Source organism: Bidens hawaiensis, unplaced genomic scaffold (assembly GCF_021521415.1).
Source record: "Bidens hawaiensis isolate Kalapana, Puna unplaced genomic scaffold, B.hawaiensis_p1.1 tig00011411_1, whole genome shotgun sequence".
NCBI lineage: Eukaryota > Viridiplantae > Streptophyta > Magnoliopsida > Asterales > Asteraceae > Bidens > Bidens hawaiensis.
Window position 1 is genome coordinate 575,606 of NW_027491889.1, and position 22,792 is coordinate 598,397.

The 22,792-nt window shown below is 35.3% G+C and overlaps 2 protein-coding genes across 2 annotated transcripts; one reads left to right on the top strand and one right to left on the bottom strand.

Annotated features, from left to right (window-relative positions):
- The first annotated feature begins 563 nt into the window (after window positions 1–563).
- Window positions 564–13,040, top strand: LOC143537869 (lon protease homolog, mitochondrial-like). The gene is made up of 20 exons (XM_077031540.1): window positions 564–1,064; window positions 1,162–1,227; window positions 2,589–2,771; window positions 2,871–2,936; window positions 3,271–3,312; window positions 5,784–5,903; window positions 6,724–6,822; window positions 6,892–6,957; window positions 7,050–7,136; window positions 7,258–7,297; window positions 7,401–7,572; window positions 7,834–7,958; window positions 8,109–8,239; window positions 8,609–8,713; window positions 8,800–8,913; window positions 8,994–9,161; window positions 9,859–9,960; window positions 10,685–10,822; window positions 11,263–11,745; window positions 12,852–13,040. Exons 1-20 carry the CDS (start codon window positions 789–791, stop codon window positions 13,023–13,025), a joined length of 2,757 nt encoding a protein of 918 aa, XP_076887655.1. The 5' UTR covers window positions 564–788; the 3' UTR covers window positions 13,026–13,040.
- A 6,425-nt stretch (window positions 13,041–19,465) lies between these two features.
- LOC143537870 (putative magnesium transporter NIPA4) lies at window positions 19,466–22,373 on the bottom strand. The gene is made up of 9 exons (XM_077031541.1): window positions 22,040–22,373; window positions 21,248–21,304; window positions 21,049–21,139; window positions 20,793–20,953; window positions 20,577–20,704; window positions 20,353–20,490; window positions 20,159–20,251; window positions 19,812–19,917; window positions 19,466–19,699 (listed from the first exon to the last, which is right to left on the bottom strand). The coding sequence occupies exons 1-9, from the start codon at window positions 22,194–22,196 to the stop codon at window positions 19,614–19,616; spliced, it is 1,017 nt and encodes a 338-aa protein (XP_076887656.1). The 5' UTR covers window positions 22,197–22,373; the 3' UTR covers window positions 19,466–19,613.
- Window positions 22,374–22,792: the final 419 nt, after the last annotated feature.

Genomic DNA, 22,792 nt, shown 5'->3' on the forward strand with positions numbered 1-22,792 from the left:
AGAGTTTAATCCTTCATATTTCTCTATACTTTAATATTTGAAAGTGCAATATACTAAGATGTAAATTAAAACTTGTCACTTTCATTTACGAATGAGTTTGCATTTCTATTATAAATAGTTTTAAGGGATCAAGGAATACACTAACATTAATCGGATTTCCCAAAGGAAAATAAAAATAAACAATGCTATGTGTTAAAATGTATGAAATCACCCTTGTACATGACTATTCTCAATTATGACATCAATGAACTCGATGAATTAAAAGAAACAAAGCCTCCTAATGAACAAGGGAGCAAAACCTCATAATAACCAACGAGCATCACTCATAAGCAATCGGCACCCCTTATAGAAAACCTTTTGATTACCATGTTAAAAAAAACCTTCGGAACATGGTTCACAGTTACATGGACACTAATAATCATTGACATGATCAACAATAATAATTATGACCAGCAAGAACCTGGTCCATGAACAACATATACATCGTTAACAGTATTCAGAATCAAATGTTATCTAAACTATCAACATTTTAACCGTCAACTAACACACTCGTTCGAAATAATAACGATAACATAACTAAAGTAACCAACATCTTGAAGTTGTAGTAGGGTTTATGGTGGGCTTTATAGTCAAAAGTCAAAACCATTGAATCCTAATAATAATAATAATAATAATAATAATAATAACAACACTTTCTTGTTCCTCAAGTCCTTCAACACCAACTCCAGTCATCCATCTTCTTCATATTCAATCTCTACACCAATCACTTCACACAAACACAAACCCTAATGTTGAAGGCTCTAAGGTCTTCTATCAGCTTACACCAGCCTCGTTTCACCACATATTCACACTCCACTTCACGCCATGGAATCAGATTCAACTCGCCGTTGCACGGCGTGTTGCGAGCTGTTCTAGGGTTTCAAAACCCTAGGTTTGCTCACCGAGTGTTCTTCTGCTCGGACTCGAGTGATAAGTCTGGTGTAGATGCTGTGCCTGCTGTAGAAGAAGCTGAATCAGCGGCTATTGTTCCTACTGCTATCAAAAAACCAGATGATTTTCTCACGGTTATCATATTGTTAATTAATTTTGTATAGAGTTTTAATTTTGTGATTAATTTGTTTATTAGAAGCTTAATGTTGTTAAATTTTTGTGTATTTGCAGGTGTTGGCATTGCCATTGCCACATAGACCTCTGTTTCCTGGATTTTATATGCCAATTTATGTCAAGGTATAACATAATACAATACTACAATAGTTATTGCTATCATTTTACAACTTACATAACACGATATATTTGCTGTCATTCTACAAATTCAATGACACAATAGTTTATGTTGTCATTTTCATAGTTATTAAAAGCCCTCGCTTCTTGCGCATAGGCAGTGTTGTAAAGAATAGCTAGTCGGTAGTCGGGCGGTGGGGTGTGGACTAGCGATTAATCAGGATTAATCGGATCGGACTTTAATGTATATTTTTCAGTTTTATATATACACACACACACATTTTTATATGTAATCTTCAGTTTTATACATACACAAACATATTGTGGCCGGAATTTGGCTGGAATCTCGCAGGAAACTGCTGCTTTTGATGGAATCTCGCCGGAAACCGCTGATTTTAGTCGGAATATCGCCTGAAACCGTCGATTTTGGTTGGATTTGACCGTTGACCGATTAGTTAGCATACTGGCCCAAAATTAATTAGTGAAGTGGGGACTAGCGATTAACCGGTGCCTAGTTAGGATTTTTGCAACACTGCGCATAGGGCCATTTTATAGGCAAGGCTCAATATATGCGTTTCTAGTTTATAGGCCTTCGTTTCTTGAAGTCGATGACACCTCTATTGGTATTGATGATGGATCAAGAACAATGGTTATTAAGCATTTACTATTTTTTACTTTTGAACTTTTGGTTTTCATATTTTGAACATTTTGATACTTTACTTTGAACATTTTGGTATTCAAGTTTTGGAATTAATATTGAATCCTGCCTCTTTTAGAACTTTTTTTGGTACTAATTAGATGTTATTAAATGTTATATAATAGGTTTTGTTTATTTTATATGAAGAACAATATTATTTTTTAATACATAATATATTTAATTTTTTTTATTTAGTGCGTTTTTTAGGCTCTCGCTACTTTTACGCCTTGCGCCTAGGCCTCGGGCGAGGTCTATGTCTTGAGTGTGCCTAATGCCTTTGATAACTATGGTCATTTTACAACTTATATAACACAATAGTTTTTGTTATCATTTTACAACTTATATCAAGGTACAACATAACTCAATAGAAAGCCCTTTGGATTCTCAACTAGTTACGCTTTTATTCTAGTTGCAAAAGCAATTGTTACATCAGTTTTCTTTCGTCATGCTATTTACAGTTTGTTGCTTGACAATTAGTTTTGTTTTCTTGTTTACAAGTCAGAATGTCAGATTATAGGTCTATGATATGTTTAAGGATGCTAATTCTAATGGGATTTGATTAGTTTTACTTATAACTAAACTTATGGTAACATTAACTACTTTTATCTCCTTTAAAAGCAATTTTTGTTCTTTAATGTGTTGTTTTAACATTTACTTATACTCCTTACAGGATCCTAAACTGCTAGCAGCATTGGTAGAAAGCCGAAAACGACAGGCTCCTTATGCTGGTGCATTTCTTGTAAAAGATGAACCAGGATCCGAGACCACCAGTACAGATGCAGAGAAAAACATATATGAGCTCAAGGGCAAAGATTTGCTTAACCGTCTTCATGAAGTTGGTACACTGGCTCAGGTACTTATGATGCAATTATTGTTAATTAGCAATGGTGAATTTGTTATGGTTGTATATGTAATGTAACGCTCATGGTCAATTTTTAATTTTTGTAAGTAGATAACAAGTATACAAGGAGATCAAGTTGTTCTTATTGGTCATAGACGCCTTCGGATAACAGAGATGGTGAGTGAGAGCTTTCTTTTTGTATGTTTTCAGTTACATGCTGAGGTGGCAAAGATCGGTGGGTTGTGTGATGGGTTAAAACGGGTTCGGTTGAACCAATCGATACTGTTTTGTCTATATTTTTAACAAGATTTGTAAATAAATAATGTTTTAATTGTGATGATAAAACCATAATATTAATTTATTACAATAATAATCAAAATCTTTGAATAAAATATTCATCGAATTGCCATCTATAGTTAGAAGCATCAACGTATTACATTTCAAGATATATTTTACATTTTATCTCATTTTGATTGTTTGTTTTGGGACTGAATTATTGCATCTTTTACAGGTTAGTGACGATCCTCTTACAGTCAAAGTGGATCATCTAAAGGTATCGTCTACTCTTATTCTAAAATATTTGGATACACAATAAGTAAATTGTAAGGCCCCAAACCGGTAGCCCTACTTTAGCGTCGGATTTACTCATAAACACAGTTCTTGCAATCAGAGTTAATTAAAACTTTCGCGGAAACGTTTACTTGAAGCATTCGCTACAAAACATTCAATCTCTTCTCTGATACTATAAAACAAATCATTATATTTAAAACATCTTTTCTTCCATCTTAAGATGCTAGCCGTTCAATCCATGCCATGTGCCATCCTCATGCTAGTTCTTTGGTCTGATCACCTGCGTGCATACTAAAAGTCAGCTACGCTGAGTGAGTTCTAGTTAATCAAGCAACTTATCATACAACCACTACATGCATCATATACGTATCCGCAGACACGTAGTCCACTATCTAACCTGCTTACCTTACCACTTAGCCTCTTATTTACACCTACCACCTTGCCACTTTGCCACTTTAATAACGTATAACGTTATGCCACTTTGCCACTTTAATAACGTATAACGTTATGCCACTTTGCCGCTTTAATAACGTAGTCACGTATAGGCTTACCCTACCACGTACTATCGTCGTGCCACTAACACTCTTACTACACTCTTGCCACTTCTAACACGCTCTACCTCTACTTGTCTACAACATGCTTCATATCATTTACATAATAAGCAAGTCACATCATAGCATTCATACACACTAATAACCACTTGGCAATCACCATCCTTGGCGATGCGTGCAATATCCGAAAATCGTTCACGCACCAACAAGTATTATATAATAGCTACCTCGTATAACATCTATAGCATACACTTACCACTTAAGATAAGTGTATTCACACTTCACATCGAGTATGCACACAGCCCCGAAAACATAACAAGGAAATGGGGCTAGAAACTCACCTGAACACGGTTACGTTCACCGTTAATCGTAATCCCTTTCTTCAGTTGTGCACGGCTGACTGTATAATAATTACACGTATCAATTAACTACCACTACTCATGTTGTATTTCTATCTTTATATGACCCACAACGAACGGGGGTCCGAGGGCAGCGCCCCTGGCAGCGGGGTCTAGGGGCGGCAGCCCCTAGCAGGGTCCAAGGGGCAGAGCCCCTGGCTGGGGTCGAGCTGCCAGGTCAGCTTGGAAAAATTTTATTTCCATTAACTGTCTTAACACATTTTTCATTAGGTTTTTAATTTATTTTCTAATCGAACTTAACTTTAGGCGAAGTTAAACCTTAAGCGAACTTAGCTTTAGGCGAAGTTAAACCTTAGGCGAACTTAGCTTTAGGCGAAGTTAAACCTTAGGCGAACTTAGCTTTAGGCGAAGTTAAACCTTAGGCGAACTTAGCTTTAGGCGAAGTTGTCATCAGGCGAACTTAGCTTTGCAGGCGAAGTTCATCAGGCGAACTTAGCTTGCAGGCGAAGTTGTCGGCTGCAGCTACTGTTGGGTTATGAAGGCCTTTGGGCCGGTTTTATTAGAAGGCCCGGTTTTGGCTCCTAATTATGTTTAACCCTAATCTTGTTTATTATATATATCCCATCATGTAATTGTAATCTTGGTTCTGAGCTAATAAGAAAACCTAGTTGCAGCCCGTGGACGTAGGTCCCCTCGCGGGGACCGAACCACGTTAAATTCTTGTGTCGTTTATATTTTCGTTTATGTGTGTTTATCGTTGTGCATGTGTGTGCTGTTTCGCTTCCGCGCGCCGCTTTGTTCCTAACAGCTACTGTTCGTCCTTAATCATCTTCGTTTCTTAACCAAATAACTCGATTTAGGTATCCACGGAATCGTCTGACCAGCGCCTACAAACCCCAACCATCAAATCGACCTAACATCGATGTTTAAAGGGTGCGATTTAGGCATATAGGTTACGGGTTCTTTTATCAATCGATTAACCCATCAAATCGTAACCATTTTCAGTAAGTTTAGCTTTGTTGGATTCGTTTTTACCATACAAACACAGATCTATCATTTCTATACTAATCCAAACCTAAACGAACAAGTTCTCGATATAAACGTACCGTAAATGAGTCGAACTACGAACACGAGCTGGTTTTGTTGCTTTGATTCGTCACGACGATCTAGCACCAACGAGCTCGGGTCCTCGCCTTTGGATCTTGGTTCGGGTTGTGTGTTTTGGGGTGTGTAGAGATTAGGATGGATAAATGGATGGAATGGAAATGATTGGGGTTTAAGGGGGTATTTATACTCCCTTAAGCCCATGGACCGAAGGCCCATATTTCCTTTTGGTCTCTATCTAATCCCATCTAACTATCCTACTAAGTCTTCATATTTTGCTATTATTATTATCGTTCCATTAACTCGTTTATTTCACCCGACAAAATAATATATTAAATATTACTTTAGAAATTTCGGGATGTTACATAAATTATGAATCTACTTTCATCGATACTCTTTGATCATACGTTACTTATATTTTGATTATGTTTGTATTCTAGGATTCACCATACAACAAGGATGATGTCATCAAGGCAACATCATTTGAGGTCATCACAACCCTCAGAGATGTTTTGAAGACAAGTTCTCTTTGGAGGGATCATGTTCAAACCTACAATCAGGTTTATTACTTTTTATAGTTACACTAGATATAGATGTTGAATTTGGCTTTTTTACTTTTGTATTGTTGTGGGAAGTACTACACATTTATACTCGTTGACTCACTGTTTTTCTATCATGCAACAATCTTATCCAACAAAACAAAAATGAAGTACACATTAAGATGAATTTGGGAAGCTTTATATAGATCACTGTATGATTACATCCACAAGTTAGAATATATATGAGCATTTGATGCTCATCTAGATCAACTTTAATTTTATAGTCTTTTCTCCGTATAATAGGTGGGTGTGCGTCAGTGATACATTAATGTACAAAAGTCTGCACTTCACATTGACATACTTTATAATATACTAAAGTAACTCAATTTTGAGCCTTACCAATTTGTTATATTTGCTTATTTTACAATGCTCAAGTCGCTGTACGGGGCCTGGTCGGCCAAGGGAGGATTCTGCTCCAAGACTCTTTGAAAAAGGCGTAAATCCTCATGCTTGAGTTCTCGGAGCAGGAGGTCCCTGTTTTCAAAAGAGACTAACCGGTTATACTCCCCCTGAGAGGGGGCATCATCCAGCTCCCCTTTTATGTCCGACCAGTAGGCCCCCTTGCCCTTATCTAGTAGATAAGGGCTATTGTCCTGCTCGAGTCGTACAATGCGATTTAGAGATTTAATTCCATTAGTATTTTTGCATCTGCTTATGGTCAGATAATGTGTGTTTAGCTGGAAGACTGCTATATTTTGCATCCGCCTTTTCAATTACCATCTGAACTAAATTGTTCCTTTTTCATTTGCATTATTGGATGAATTGCTTTTATTTTCTGCAGCATATTGGTGACTTTAATTATCCAAGATTAGCAGACTTTGGTGCTGCAATATCTGGTTCCAACAAGTTACAATGCCAACAAGTGCTTGAAGAGTTAGACGTAAGTCACAGTAATGTTTCAAATGAATGCTTGCAGCCTCTCTCATTTTTAACAATATTTTCAATTTAGGTGTACAAACGATTGAGACTCAGCCTTGAACTATTAAAGAAAGAAATGGAGATACATAAGATTCAGGTAAGTACTGATAAAATCTTATTTTATATAGTTCTCTTAAGTTGTAGTCTTTGTTCTTGGTATCATTTCAATATACTTGGTTTTTTAATTAGGAATCCATTGCAAAAGCTATTGAAGAGAAAATAAGTACTGAACAACGTCGTTACTTGTTAAATGAGCAGTATAAGGCTATCAAAAAGGTAACTTTTACAACCAATTCTAGCTATATTGATCTCTTACATTCTTATTAAAAATTTTCATTGTGCTATGATATTATGAATCATTTCTTAATTTAATATGTTGCATGCTATCTTATTACAGGAATTAGGGCTCGAGACTGATGATAAAACAGCACTCACTGGTAGTTTCACTCTATTTCAGATCCTTATAACTTGATAAAGTTATGCTAGCCAATGTTGCTTTTGTTTATATGATTCGACAATCTTTTTGTTTTTTCGGTGCAGATAAATTTAGGGATAGAATTGATCCAACCAAGGAGAAAATCCCGCCTCATGTTCTGCAAGTTATTGAAGAAGAACTGAAGAAACTGCAACTTTTGGAAGCCAGTTCAAGTGAATTTAATGTTACACGCAACTATCTTGATTGGTTGACTGCTTTACCCTGGGGTAATTATAGGTATGTCCATATCTTTGAATTTGATCAGTATAGTTATGTACTGTTAGTACACAAAAAAATTCTTATTTATATTCTGTGAAGTTTTAAAGTTATAAAATGCTTATCATACAAAAATAAAATAAAATAATCATTCTTGATGAAATGAAGTTTTAAGGATTTGACCATGCACCACAGCATGCTGCATTTTGTATTTTGCTAGATAGAACATAGACGTGGTAGTTTGGTGCTTCCGATATTAATTTTTTTAACAACTTACTTTAGTGATGAAAACTTTGATGTCCTACGGGCTCAACAAGTTCTTGATGAGGATCATTATGGGTTGAGTGATGTGAAGGAAAGGATACTTGAATTTATCGCTGTGGGAAAACTCAGAGGAACATCACAAGGTTAGTTTATTTTCATATTAATTTTTTTAATTGTGACATGTAAGTTGGTTGTTATAGAATATAGACATAGGTTTATCTTATATTTTTAGATATTTATACTGTATAATGTTGAAATACAAGAGGGTTGATACAAGACGTACATTGTTGCAGGAAAAATTATTTGTCTTTCTGGTCCTCCTGGAGTGGGTAAAACCAGCATTGGTCGGTCAATTGCACGCGCTCTTAACAGAAACTTTTATCGGTTTTCTGTTGGTGGATTGTCTGATGTTGCTGAAATTAAGGTAACGAAAGTGTATTAAGCAGTCTTGTACTCTTATCTATTAGCTATGGTGTGCATTTAACTGAAATAACCAAACTGTAACAGGAATGACCGGCGTAACTGAACTGAAATAACTGAATCTAATAAAAAACTCATGGGTTCAGTTTGAAACGGGTCACTTTCAGTATGTGCCGGGTTACCCACAAACACATGTTCGCCTATTGTGTTTCGACTTTTAACTAAATGGGTTTTGTGTTGGTTAAGATGTAAATAACATTTAATATAATCTATATATTTGGATAAAATGAGGTGCATATGCAATAAATGAATGGGCTACATTTAAACTAATTTCAATATTATCATCTTTGTATAAACATCTAAAGTATTACAGGGACATCGTCGCACCTACATAGGCGCAATGCCCGGGAAAATGGTGCAGTGTTTGAAAAGTGTGGGAACTGCAAACCCTCTTGTTCTTATTGATGAGATTGATAAGGTATAAGTTAGTTTAATAATATCATATTTAATAATTGCAATTGGAAATACCTTTTATTTATATATTTTTTATTTATTATCTCTCAGTTGGGAAGAGGACATGCGGGTGATCCTGCAAGTGCAATGTTGGAGCTGCTTGATCCAGAGCAAAATGCTAATTTCTTAGATCACTATCTTGATGTTCCAATTGACTTGTCAAAGGTCAGTGACAGTGTGGTTCTGTTAAATATATATAATTTTTATTAGCAAATGTGTTGAATGATACTGAATGTGTGGTGCAGGTTTTGTTTGTATGTACAGCGAATGTGATAGAAACGATACCGGGTCCACTTTTGGACAGAATGGAGATAATTCCCATTGCTGGTTATATTACTGACGAAAAAATGCATATTGCTAGAGATTATTTAAAAAAGAACACACGTGATGCGTGTGGTGTCAAGCCCGAGCAGGTCTCTCTCTTTTCCATTTAGGAAAGATGACAATTAACTAGTTACTTGTTAGTCAGATTAACCTTTTATTAGTGGATACAAACTACAAAGTGATTCCCATCAATCCCATTAATATATATGAACATAAGATGTAGCAAACTGTAATCATGTACATGTATTTTGATTTGTTATTTTATTTAATAAATAGCAATGGTCTACTGTACACAGGCAACTGTACAAAGTTTAACTATATTCACTTTAGTTTGAACAAATGTAAGATATGATAGTATTAAGCTAAAATTTTAGGGAACCCATGTTTTATTGTCCTATTATTTTTTTCTAGCTGAACAGAAAGCACCCTATTTTTTAAGTTTGCTTTTACGCAAGTATATATCAGTGCTAACGCTATGTCCTAACGGAAGAAACATATTTTATGTGCAACTTAAAGTGGAAAATCAGAACATTGTTGATTTTTGTTTGCTCCATGATAGTAGATTATGATAGAATAACATTTGCATTTGGATTTTATTGTCTATATAAGAACGATTTTTGTTGTCATCTAGAAAGGTTGAAGGATATTGTTTTTTCATACATTGCAGATTTGTAGCTATAACAAAACTTAGGCCCTTTAGTATGTGTTAACAGAACACCTAGTAATATGCACTAAAGCTTGCAGGGTTAAAGTGTGATGATGATCTAGTCGTTTTGACATTTTCAGGTTGACTTGACGGATGCAGCTCTTCTTTCTTTGATTGAAAATTACTGCAGAGAAGCAGGGGTTCGTAGTCTTCAAAAACAAATTGAGAAAATCTACCGCAAGGTATGCTAACTTCATATCTGATTATTTTATTCTGGTATTTACTTGATGCCTTGGATTAAAAAAGCGTGAGGCAAACAAAAGCGAAGAGGTTCTCAGCCGAGGCGAAAAGCGCAAAAGCGAACGCTTTTTGAACACGAGGCGACCTTATTTAAAAAATATTTAATTATTTATAAGCCACATATTATATAAAAACCACGTTATAATATATAATAAACGTCTAAAACATCAACGTATATATATCCTAAAATTCCAAAAGTAGTGTAGAACAATTTTTCGAGTACCATATTACTCGCCGGAAATATCAAAATAGCATAAAAACAAGTTATCGAATACCAAATTACTCGAAAGTGTTTCCAAAAAAACACTACTTAAAATTGTTTCAACTTTCAAAAGTTTATTACCACATGTGAAAAGTCTAGTAATGACTAATTATAAAGGTTAAGTTGAAAATGGGTTAGCTGGTCGCCTTTTGTACATAAAGCCTTCCCCTCCTCGCTTTTTCGCTTCGCACAAAAGCGCAAAAAGCGTTCGCTTTTTTAACAGGCTTTGCCTTGGGTATGCAAAAGCGTCGAGTTGCTCGCCTTGGGTCACTTCTCGCCTCACCTCGCCTTGAGCGCGCTTTTTTAAACCAAGCTTGATGCTCTCTGTATTTCTACTTTTTTATGCCAGGATTAAAACTCAACTTTTAATTGTCTTTTTGTGCTTTTCATGCAATTTTTTGTAGATTGCTTTGCATTTAGTTCGACAAGGAGCACAAAATGAACCTTCAGGTTCAGAAAGTGAGTCAACTCAGGATGCAACTGAGTCCAAGGAGATTGAAGAAGCTGAAGTTGTTGACACAAATGTCTCAACTGATGTAAAGGTAAGTCAACTGATGAATCTTGTTGCTAGGGGTGTGAACGAGCCGAGTCGAGTCAAGCTTGACTAGGCTCGAGCTCTATTTATAGAGCTCGAACTCTGCTCGTGAGTAGTTTTCCAAGCTTGAGCTTGGCTTGTTTTTTAATTAATTTATGTACATCTATAATCATAAATATATATATATGAACCATAATGACTAACTATATATAATATAAATTTAGTTACTATTATCATAAATATATATAATGATGATTATTACATAAATATATATTTAATATATTAAGTAAAATTAATGTTCATAATGCTCGTTTAGGCTCGCAAGCTTATTTAGGCTCTAGCGCATTTAGCGAGCCGATCTGAGCGACTTGGCTTGTTTAAACTCTTATGACTAAACATAATTTCCAAAATTCTCATAAATTTTTTATATATCTTGCTCATTCACAGGATAATGAACCAACCGAAAAAGTGTTGGTTGATGAGAAAAATCTTGCAGATTATGTTGGAAAGCCTGTTTTCCATGCCGAACGCATGTACGACCAGACACCATTAGGAGTTGTAATGGGCCTTGCTTGGACCGCAATGGGTGGGTCCACTTTATACATAGAAACCACACAGGTTGAACAAGGTGAAGGGAAAGGGGCCCTTCATCTAACGGGTCAGCTCGGTGATGTCATGAAGGAAAGTGCCCAAATTGCCCACACTGTTGCCCGAGCAATATTGGCTGTAAAAGATCATGATAACCCATTTTTTGCAAATTCCAAGGTTCATTTACATGTGCCTGCTGGTGCTACACCGAAAGATGGGCCGAGTGCCGGTTGCACCATGATTACTTCTTTGCTTTCACTTGCAATGAATAAGCATGTTAAGAAAGACCTAGCTATGACTGGGGAAGTGACCCTAACGGGTCGGGTTCTTCCAATTGGTGGGGTATGTGTTCTGAACCTGGTTATATCTTTTTTGCTGTTTAGGTAACTGATTTCATAAAATATAAAAAGAGAATGTTGTAGTTTTCTTGGGTCAAGTATTTGCCTCTACTAAATGGTGGCAATCATGGTTGTGTAAACGAGCCAAGCTGCTCAAGTAGGGTTGAGCTTGAGTTGTTTCACTTGCTTGAGCTTGGCTTGTTTCGAGCTCTATTTCTAAAGCTCGAGGTCAGCTCCGTGAGTAGTTTTTCAAGCTCGAACTCGGGCTTAACTTGTTCATTATTTATTATTAAATTTACATAAATTTGTAATTTTTCACGTATTTTTTACTAATAATATTTATATATAATATTTTGTATATTATTTAGTTATTTTTATCATAATTTTATATATTATAATAAGTATTGTATAATATATATTAATATATTAAATAAGACTTGTTTAAGCTTGCGACCCAGCTCGAGCTTGATGAGTGAAGCTTGGGCTCGGGTTATTTATTTATTTTTTTAATTTGCATAAAATTATTATTATTTTTATATCTTATTTTACTCATTTTTTTATATAAGATAAGATATATTTCTTTAGTTATTTTTATTATAATATTTCTATATTATTTTAATTATTAAATAAATGTATATTATATTATTTAAATAAAAACTATATAAATAATAGGCTCGTATAGTTTCGTGAGCCAGCTTGAGCTCGGCAAATGAAGCTCGGACTCAGGCTTTTTTAATAAGCGAGCTTGTTTAAGCTCACTCCATTCGAGCTTTTAGCGGGGCTTGGCTCGTTTCCGTTTCTAGTGGCATTTTTTACCGACTTACTATGAATGTGTCAATATGGGATTAGCTATAAAGGAAACGGGGCAAACGGTTTTAAAAAATTGCCTAAGTTCAATTTTCAATGAGCACGACTTATTTTGTTATATGAAGATTTAGCTTGTTGTTCTAATAATATTGTTTTCGTAGTCATAATCAACGCATTAGTTATCTTCATATTCTAAAAAATTCAACCAAAAAGATGTTAATGACTCAACTCGAACCCATTTGGCCCATTATCCGACTGAACCCATAAAAACCATTTTAAAAATTATTTTGTGTGCAATTGTAGGTGAAGGAGAAGACCATAGCTGCAAGACGAAGCGGAGTGAAAACCATAATATTTCCTTTAGCGAACAAAAGAGACTTTGATGAGCTGGCACCTAATGTTAAAGAAGGTCTTGATGTGCACTTTGTAGATGACTACAATCAAATATTTGATTTGGCTTTTGAATCTGAAAAATAAAAGCGCCATATATTGCTACCAAATTTCATCTCACTGCGGGTGACACTAACAGGTTTGTTCAAATTTTGCATTGTGGTATATCATCAGGACAAGATTTTGCATACAATTGTTGTTTTTCAGTTAATTTCAATTTTTTAGTCACATTAAAAAAAACATTGTAACATGCCTTCAATGAGGTTGCTTAATAATGTTGATATAACGAGTTTAAATTCATTAAGTTTCGGTTTTTGGTCCGTAAGCTCGCATTCTTTCTACAGAAAACAAAGTATAGATGGAGGTGGTGTGGAATTTGGAACTGTGTTGCCAATTAAAGAGAAATTATTATATTTAATAAATAATTCAATTATATATTATATTAAACACTATTTATTTAAACAACGCCAAATATATTTGTATTTATATTTATATTTATGGGGAATTGGGAATAATAACTTTGCTAGTACAAAATCTGTCTTAACTGTTGTTTACCCGGCTATGTATTTAAGATGCATTATGTGACACGTATTTAATTTAAGATGATGAGATGGTAGTAAAAAGGACAATTATGATTGTCATACACTCCACGGTTATTATTCACGCGTCAAATAATAAGTTGATTTTGGTTAAAATGACACATATTTTAAAGTTAGTTACACGGATAGTTCATATAGTTTGTTCCAAGTCACCTTCGAGGTCTAAATTTTACGTTACATGTTTTAAGTTTTCAATTTCTAACACGAAGTTGGTTAAAAGCCAATGGTTGATATCATTACCTTTGCTAATAATCACTGAAAATACATACAATTAAGAATTTGTTACCTTGTTCAAATTACTCATTTGAGTAAGGAAACAAAGAAGAAAGTAAAGCAAATATTTTTGACTTTTATTTTCTTTTGGCCAAATGGGTTTTTGACTTTTTTGCAAAACCTGCACATGTATACAACTATACAAGGACATGGTTTTGTGGTTTTTTTTTCCTTTTTCTTATTAATTTTGTTTTAATTTGTTTAGTTTGTAATCATAACATATCTTATACGGAGGAAAACAAGTATTTCTATTTGCGCGTTGTGACGATAAGGGTTAAATGCATTACATAATCGAAAGTTGTGCATTACGACGGAGAGTCGGTTAGTATCGGTTTGATTCGTTGTGGTAAAGGTTTCATCATGAAAGTTGTGGGGTCAACATATAAATATGTAAAGTTTTATTGCCGAAGTTGAATGGCTAAAAAATAAATATGTGAAACTAAAGTTGAAAAGCCAAAAAATATACATGTGAAACTCTTGTGAAAAGACTAAACAAAGTTTGCAACTTGCCTTAGTCATTACTAGATGTGATTTTTATCTAACAAAATTCTAACACTTGTCTAAAAAATCTTGTCGGGAGTTAAAAAAAAAAAATCTCGTCAAACGTCAAAATAAATCTTATCGGACGTCTAAAAAATTCCGTCGGCTCCGACGATTTAAACACGCGACTGACAGTTTTGTGGCAAAAGTGTAAGAAACTATCGACTAACAGTTTTAAAATGCGAGATTTATTCTTGTTGGTTGAAAATGCCATCAACTAACGAGTAAAAAGTGTATAAGCCGACAGGATTTAAAACAGACATTACATGAAAAAGCTGATCAAATGAGTAGTTTGTTTGCTTTATTATATCTATAGAAACAAGTCCACCACATTTCACCAACCACACACATCTTTCCAACACAATATTATAACATACAATACACTCATTCACCTTCAGCTTCCCGTCATCACCGCTGCAAATTATTACATCACTAAAATAGCCTGAGAATCCGCTGAAATCCGTGCTCTAAACGCCTTTGTGGCGTTTATTCTGTTTAACTTTCGCTGACGTCCCTCAGTCGTAGGATTTTAGTCACTTGTCTCTTGGCCAACTGACACGTGTTATCCTTAACCCTTTTCACGGCCTCATTGTATGCTTCTAGTTCCATATCACCGTCATATCCGGGCCGGTTTCGAGGTGGATGTGACAGGTGATATGGATCTGGAAACGTACAATCTGCCGTCTGAAGGATTAAGGATCACACGTGTGAGTTAGCCAGGAGGTAAGTGACTAAAATCCTACGGCTGGCTGAGGGATGCCCAGTGGAAGTTAAATAAAATAGACGCCACAGATGCGTTTAGAGAGCGGATTCTAGCGGAGCAAAGGTGGCAAAAACAAGTGGTGGAACCAAGCATGAAGATCTTGAAGCAGTTCTTGGATGAGTTGGTTCTTTAGCTATTTTTTTTTTTTTGTTTTTTTTTAATGTTTTGTTTAGTTTTCTATATGCTGTAGCAGTTGCTTTTTGAAGCAATAAGACGCCTTTTGGGCTTTAGATATGTTATTGGAATCATAATACATAAATATGCAAAGGAGACCTTTTTTTATATTATTACAGGGTTTTATCCTCCGCATAAAGTGGGTTGTTTTTATTTTTCGTTTTTAATGCTTATATATTTTAATTTTATTTATTGTATAAAAGTTAATAATATAATTAGGGTTTGATGATAAAAGAGTTTCATAAATAAGTTGGATGTTATAATCCGTTTAAAAGTTATCTGAGTTTAGTGAGACTCATGACTCGCTTATTTTTTTTATTATTATAAAATTATTTCTTAATTATAAATAATATATTTTTTTATAAAAAAATTGGTTTTAATTTTTAGTATATTCTTATTTTATAAGAATTTCATATCAAATATTTGAGATGTTGGATTATCTGGATTTGATAAAACCCATATACGTGAATTCAGGTAAAATGCATAAGAATTCTCCATTTTCAAATAAAACATTTTGGTAGCTTGAGATGTAGAAAACAACAAGTGTGCATTTTAAATGTTTCGTTTATATATTTAAGATTTTTTTTATTATATTCAACTCTTTACACATTAGAGGTGCACAAATCGGGTTCAAATGGAAAACCCGAACCGGTTCCAAACCGGTTTTTTCACACCGGGTTGTAAAATGGCACCGGTTCCAATCAAGAACCGGTTCGGTTCCCGACCCGAACCGATGCCCAGATATGCGAACTTTTAAGAACCGGGTAGGGTATGAACCGGAACCGGTTTTTACGTAAAAACCGGTTCCACCGGTTTTTTTTGAAATTTAAATATTAGAGCCGTTAGGAACCGGTTCCAACGGCTATATAGCCGTTTTTGACCGTTGGAACCGGTTTTTTAACTATAAATAGGTTATTTTCTTACCATAAATAGCAAGGTTTGTTTGTTTACTTGTTAAACCACTTCCAAAACTATAAAACACACTTCAAACCACAATTAACCTTAAACCGACAACAAATGGCAACCAATGATGACGTTGTTATGGTGATCGAAACAACAAGATGCCCCGATGTTTGGGTTCATTACGATTTGTGTCTCATGACCGACTCACATGAGTTGGCACGTTGCAAATATTGCTCGAAGTTTCTTAAAACAGGGTCCAACTCGACATTACGAAAACATACGAATAAGTATTGTCGAGAGAAAAGAAGATTGGAAGCTAAAAAAACGGAAGTGGGAGAGTCGTCCGGCTCTACAACCCAAAAATAAGTATTCCCGGATTAAAACGATGGACTTTGTTTTTTATGTTTTAGTTGTTATGTTTTGTATCGTTTATGTTTTAATAATGTTTGTAATAGTTAGTTTTTAAATAAATAAAATGTTCGTCGTTATTAAAAAAGTAACAAAAATTAATCATGAGTAACAACAGTAATTATAATAAAACAAATCAAAACTAAATATTAGTTGAACAAGTTACAAATAATTTTACCAAAACAAATAATTACAACTCTTCTTCGTCTTCATTCTCGTCTTCACCCTCGTCTTCGTTATCGGAAGAAACCCCGTCCTCCGCCTCCTCATCATGAATATGACGCTCTATTGGTATTTCGTCTTCAAAGTTCGCCTTGTGTTGTACACGATCCACCGCATCCAAATGGTCCTTTAGGCAAATGCAAACCTCTAGAGACTCGGGAGTTAGTTTTGTTCTTCGCATAGATAACACCCTCCCACTAAGAGAAAAAACCGATTCGGAAGCAACCGTTGAGGCTTGTACGGCAAGCAAATCACGAGCCATGGCGGATAGTTAGGGAAATTCGTTTTGTTTACCTTTCCACCAAGCCAACAAATCAATATTGCGAATTTCGTCGACCGTTGCGCCCTCAACATAGTTTGCTCCACTATATCGACCAAATTCGCTACTTGGTGTGTTTCCTCTTTGCCTCTTAGATGCCGATTCACGAATCCCATTCATCAAGTTTATAAGTGGGTCATTGCACGGCCTACCAGTTGTTTTTTTCACAAAAGACGATCTCGTGCTTGGACCATACATTTGAAAATAATGGTCATAAAGGTCTTGAAGGTTTTTGTTGAACTTGTCCTTCGCTTCCGTCAACAACTTCGGGTCAATCTCGTGCATACCTAAGTTGTCGAATATTTCCTCAATCGTTGTTTCAACCCCATTAACATTCCAATAGGGGTTTAATGCGGCGGCACAAGTAAAGACCGGCGGTATGATTTCAAAATATTTTATGAACTTTTCTTTCATTACCGCAACAATATTTTCGAAGAGTTTGTTCTTCTCCGCAAAGCTTTTAAAAACACAAGACATATAGTACAATTCTTGCAAAACCCAACAACTAGTAGGGTAATAGACTTCCGATAATTTTGTTGTTGACTTTTTGAACACGTCAAGATACTCCAACAAATAACCGACTTGGACCCAAACACTTTCCGGAAACATATCGGCCTCGCGTTCTTCAACAAGATTGTTATGAAAAGCTTGTAAAGTTTGGCGTTGGGCAAAAGCACACTTTAACATATGACAAGTTGAGTTCCAACGGGTTGGAACGTCCCAATTCGGCCCCAAATACTTTCTTTCAACCGACTTGCAATAGTTCTTATATTCAAGATGTCTTCTTTTACCACTTTTGAAGACATCTTGTAACATAAGTCTAAAGTATTTTAAATCATCACAAATGTGTTCATTGGCAAGACCTATTTGAACAACCAAGTTGATGATATGTGCAACACATCGGACATGAAAAAAATCCCCGAAACAAGGTGGTGAATATTTAATGATAAATTTTTCAGCCGCCTTAGTATTGTTTGAAGCGTTGTCAAACGAAATCGAAAATATTTTATTTCTCAAGTTGTAAGTCGTTATAACTTCATCAAGTAATTCAAACAATTTTTCGGCGGTATGTGGGAACAGGAAGTTTTCAAAAGCGATGGTGCGTTTCATCAATTGCCATGTCACCGGATCAACCCAATGAGCGGTGACACATATGTATGATTCGGGCAACCCGTGTGGTGCCGACCAAACATCGGTAGTTAAACTAACCATGGCTTCTAAAGAATGAAAAGACTCGATTAACTCCTTTTTAGCACACTCCCACAACCTGATACAATGACGTCTTAAGGTAGTACGACTTACATGTGTGTATCTCGGTTGTAGAGTTTCGCGAATCAACGACGTCAACTCCGGGTCATCAAAGTGGTTAAACGGCAAACCTCGTTGAATAACGAACTTTGCCATTCTATCTTGAACTTGAGTCGTGTTGTAACGAAATAGTGTACCATCTTTACCCAAGTCAATTTGGTCGGTCGCGCCAATCCCTTTCAACGCCTTGCAATATGGCTTCTCGATGTGCTTTCTCAAAGTAGAGTTGGAATCGTGCTTTAATATTGAACCACATAGTTTGCAACGAGTCTTTTGATAACCTTCGTCATCCACAATCAAATCCCAATTCTTCCATATGTCTTGGTTGCGGTTATGGTTGACTACCGTAACAACCCTTGGGTCCTCCGTAACAGGAACGGGGGTAACAAAAACACTCTTCTTAGCCTTGTTGTTAGTTTTTTTGATGGGTGCCATAATAATATTTAGTTGGATGGTCGGGTAAAGGAACGGATTTGCTAAAGGAGTAGTATTTTAGTTTGTTTTTGAGTTTGGTGGTGAAACAAGTAATGGAAACAAGTTATATATAGGTTTGGGCATCAAAAACCGGTTCCAACGGCTATATTACCGTTGGAACCGGTTCCAACGGATCTATTGTCTCAAAAACCGGTTCCAACGGCTATATTACCGTTGGAACCGGTTCCAACGGCTAATTGGTGTCTAAAAAACCGGTTCCAACGGCTATATTACCGTTGGAACCGGTTCCAACGGCTAGTTTGACTTTTGTTTGACCCTTCAAAAAAAAACCCGTCGGAACCGGTTTTTCCGGGTACGAACCGAACCAGTTCCAATTAAGAACCGGGTAGGAACTGGGTTGGAACTGGTACTGACATACAAATAGGAGAACCGGGTACGATTTTCGGGTACAAAAATACCCAAACCGGGTATTGTTTCAACCGGGTTGGAACTGGAACCGGTTCCGGTTCGGTTCCACCAGTTAGGTTCCGGAACCGGTTTTTTTGTGCACCTCTATTACACATGACTCAATAACACCGATACATAATAGATTCAATATGCCGAACGTTCTATAATTGTTACGATTAAATTACATGGAAAAAATTCACACAGTCCACGCTATCGAATAAAAAAAACCCAAGATACAACGTGATATTCGTGTAGTCTATGAATAAAGGAAGCGCAAAATTACATTATGGTGACCTCGAATTACTAGAATCGTGACGTCTCAAAGGGATGCCCTCTTCCTCATCCATATGTTTTGGAAGTCGCACTGAACCTGTGTCAAAAGCGTAATTTAAACGAATGAAGCAACTCTTGTGATCATTTTCGCTACCTTTACTAAGAAGTCATATATTAAGTAATGTACATAAAGAAGTAAAGATGCATACTTTCAACCATGTCTTTGGTTTTATGAAGAAGAAAGGTTCCCGAGAGTATTGTTACAAACCCGCAAAGTTCTGTTACAATTTGCGTAGGATCTTGCCCATCCCAATCCTGATTAGACAAACAAACTCAAAAGATCATTCATGATAAACATTTATAAATAGATAGATATACACGCGTGTGAGAACTACAAGTGTATTATAAAATATAAATATCGTGGACGAAAACAGATGGTTGTAGAGTAAAATAATCACTTCATGAATCAGAGTTAACGCAACTGCACGTGTTTATGCAGATCTCTACTTAAAGTTTGATCGTTTGGTTACAGTTTAGCATTTGAATAAAGTATTACCTTGAACATTATCACACTTGCTATGATAGTAAGAGACGTGAACATAACATAGTATATGGGAGAGACCACTGCTGTGTTGAAAGTATCAAGCGCCTGCACTCAATATCACGCCAAGAAAAACAACAAAAAAACATTAAAACAACGTGCAACGCTATACGTTTTTTTTAATACGAAAACAATAAACTTGAAATTACCTTGTTCAAATAGTTCATTTGAGTAATGACACAAAGAAGAACAAAGAAGGTAAAAGCCCATGTTTGAGGATACACTAATTGATTTGTTCCTGAAAACGTAAGCTTCAAAGCAATACCAAGACCTTTCACACTCATCACCTATAAAAATGAGCACGATTAAACAAATTAAATAAAGAAAACCAATTTTTAAAGGAAAAAAAAAACACACAAATGAAGATACATACCGACAAAGAACCTACTAGTGAACAGACTCCAATGTAACACATTACGTGTGTGTGACCATATAACGGGATATAATGTACCACAAGTACAAAAACAGCTATTAACACAAGCACTCCATATAGCACAAAAGCTGCAATAAAGGGAAAAATGAAAATATAACCATAAGATTACAGTTTAAATTAAACTAGCTTAATAGAAAAAAAAGAAGCGGTTGTTACCTGGTTCTGTAGCAAGATCCCATACTTCTGCAACTGATTCAATTGCACGTTCTTGAGGGGCATGCAGAACGATTGTTGTGGACCCCACAACACATAGAGCGCAACCGAGAACACCAAAAATGTGTAATTTTTCTCGTAAAATGATATGCGCAAGTACAGCACTGAAATATGAATAATAATAATAATGTATGACTATCATGTAAAGAAGAAACAATAACTCAAGCACAAGTTCTGAACTTAAAATGTTAAATCATACCTGATTATAATGCTGAGTGCCCCGAGAGGTGTGACTAAAATAGCTGGTGCAAATGCGTACGCTGCAAAGTTTGCAACCTCTCCAACAACCACTGTAGAAACAAGTCAGCAATATTAAACAAACACACTTATATAATGTTAATGTTAACGATGTTACGGTTTTAATTATATGTTAAACGACATCAAATAAATGAACTCACTTGTTATCATGCCTACCCACCATAGAGGCTCGTACAAGTAAGAATATCCTCCACTTCCTGACAAAAACGATCAAATTTGTTAATGAAAATTTAAGTGTGTTATTTAGGATTGTATGAAAATGGAAAGGTATTAAATCTCAAAAACACAATAAATATTATATATATGAACATTAGTTGGTTAATGCAATATGCACTACTACTTTTGTTTTCTTATGTAAGTTCTTATATAAGGATTCAAACAAATGTACATGAAAAAAAATACTGTATAAAACAAATAAAAAGATTAACATAAAGGAACTAGCAGCGTGTAACAAATAGAATTTCAAATACTCGAATTATTCGAACTTAAAAATTCGACTACTGAAATTGATTTGAATTTAGAGTTTTTCGAGTTTGATTTAGACACCGAACACCCCTAGTTGACAAAATTCTCTAGAAATCAAAACGAATAACAAAAAATCAATAAACAAAGTAACAAACTAATTGAACTAGAAACCAAAAGCCGATTACTAGATTACCGATTTAGAATCTCACACATTTAGTTAAATGTCAAAACTTTAGCCTTACTAGAAACTAATGCATAATTTGAATTCAGAATTTAACAAAAACCTATTCCGATTAAAAAATTTCGAGTTTTTCGAGTCCGATTCTAATAATACTAAACACCCCTAAAAGGAATGAATGAAACATAGTCCAATAACATCAAATTGAAACAGCAATCAGATCATTTATTATTAATAATAATAATAATAATAATAATAATAATAATAATTGGGTGGTAAAATGACGAACCTGCCCTAACGCCAGAACCACCTGCTTTCTTGAGACCCTTTTTCTTGACGATGAAGCTAGAGCCAATGAACAAGCTTGAAGACAATGCTAAGACCAAACCCTTGATGTTATCACTAGACATGCCGCTGTAGGCATCTCTCCAACTGTGGATACTCATTCCACGGCAATTTCAAGAAAACCAAACCCTTTTGATTTTGGTCTCAGAAATTGAGTTTATGAGGAAGAAACGAGTGGAATTGAAGTGGGTATTGAAGGAATTGGAGTATTACACAGTGGAATTGAAGAATTGAAGAAAGAATTGGTTGAGATGAGTGGGTTTTGGGGGAAAGAAAGAAAGAAAGAAAGAAAGAAAGAAAGATAAGGGTTTTGTTTGATAAATGTGATTAGAATTTAACCGGCGTGTTACGGCTGCTCGAACTTGATTTCTTTGTAGTTGCTTTAAGCCGGGACGTGACGGGTATTGGTTCGATACGTTATGATACTGAAAAAATGACATAATTAGAAAGTTTTATGGATGAAGTTTGAATTCTGGTTTTGTAAGTTTGATGACCGAAGTATAAAAAACGAAAGTAAGATATTTTGTTATAAGCTATCAAAATTAAGGGGAAAACATGTAAATATTTAAATGACAATTTCTAGAAATAAAACTATGCAAGTTAGATTTTATATATACTAGTGATTCTATCGTGCGTTGCGGTGGAGCGGACTAAATGCGTTACATGTTTGAAAGTTACCGTGCTTTACGACGGGAAG

What these genes read in the sequence shown, in the direction of transcription:
- LOC143537869 (XM_077031540.1), top strand. Translation starts at nt 789, where the DNA reads ATGTTGAAGGCTCTAAGGTCTTCTATCAGCTTACACCAGCCTCGTTTC. An exon ending in ATATGCCAATTTATGTCAAG is followed by an intron (nt 1,228 to 2,588) that starts GTATAACATAAT and finishes TACTCCTTACAG; the next exon opens with GATCCTAAACTGCTAGCAGC. An exon ending in GCCTTCGGATAACAGAGATG is followed by an intron (nt 2,937 to 3,270) that starts GTGAGTGAGAGC and finishes CATCTTTTACAG; the next exon opens with GTTAGTGACGATCCTCTTAC.
- LOC143537870 (XM_077031541.1), bottom strand. Translation starts at nt 22,196, where the DNA reads ATGAGTATCCACAGTTGGAGAGATGCCTACAGCGGCATGTCTAGTGAT. An exon ending in TGGTTCTGGCGTTAGGGCAG is followed by an intron (nt 21,305 to 22,039) that starts GTTCGTCATTTT and finishes CGTTTTTGTCAG; the next exon opens with GAAGTGGAGGATATTCTTAC. An exon ending in CACTAGTAGGTTCTTTGTCG is followed by an intron (nt 20,491 to 20,576) that starts GTATGTATCTTC and finishes TCATTTTTATAG; the next exon opens with GTGATGAGTGTGAAAGGTCT.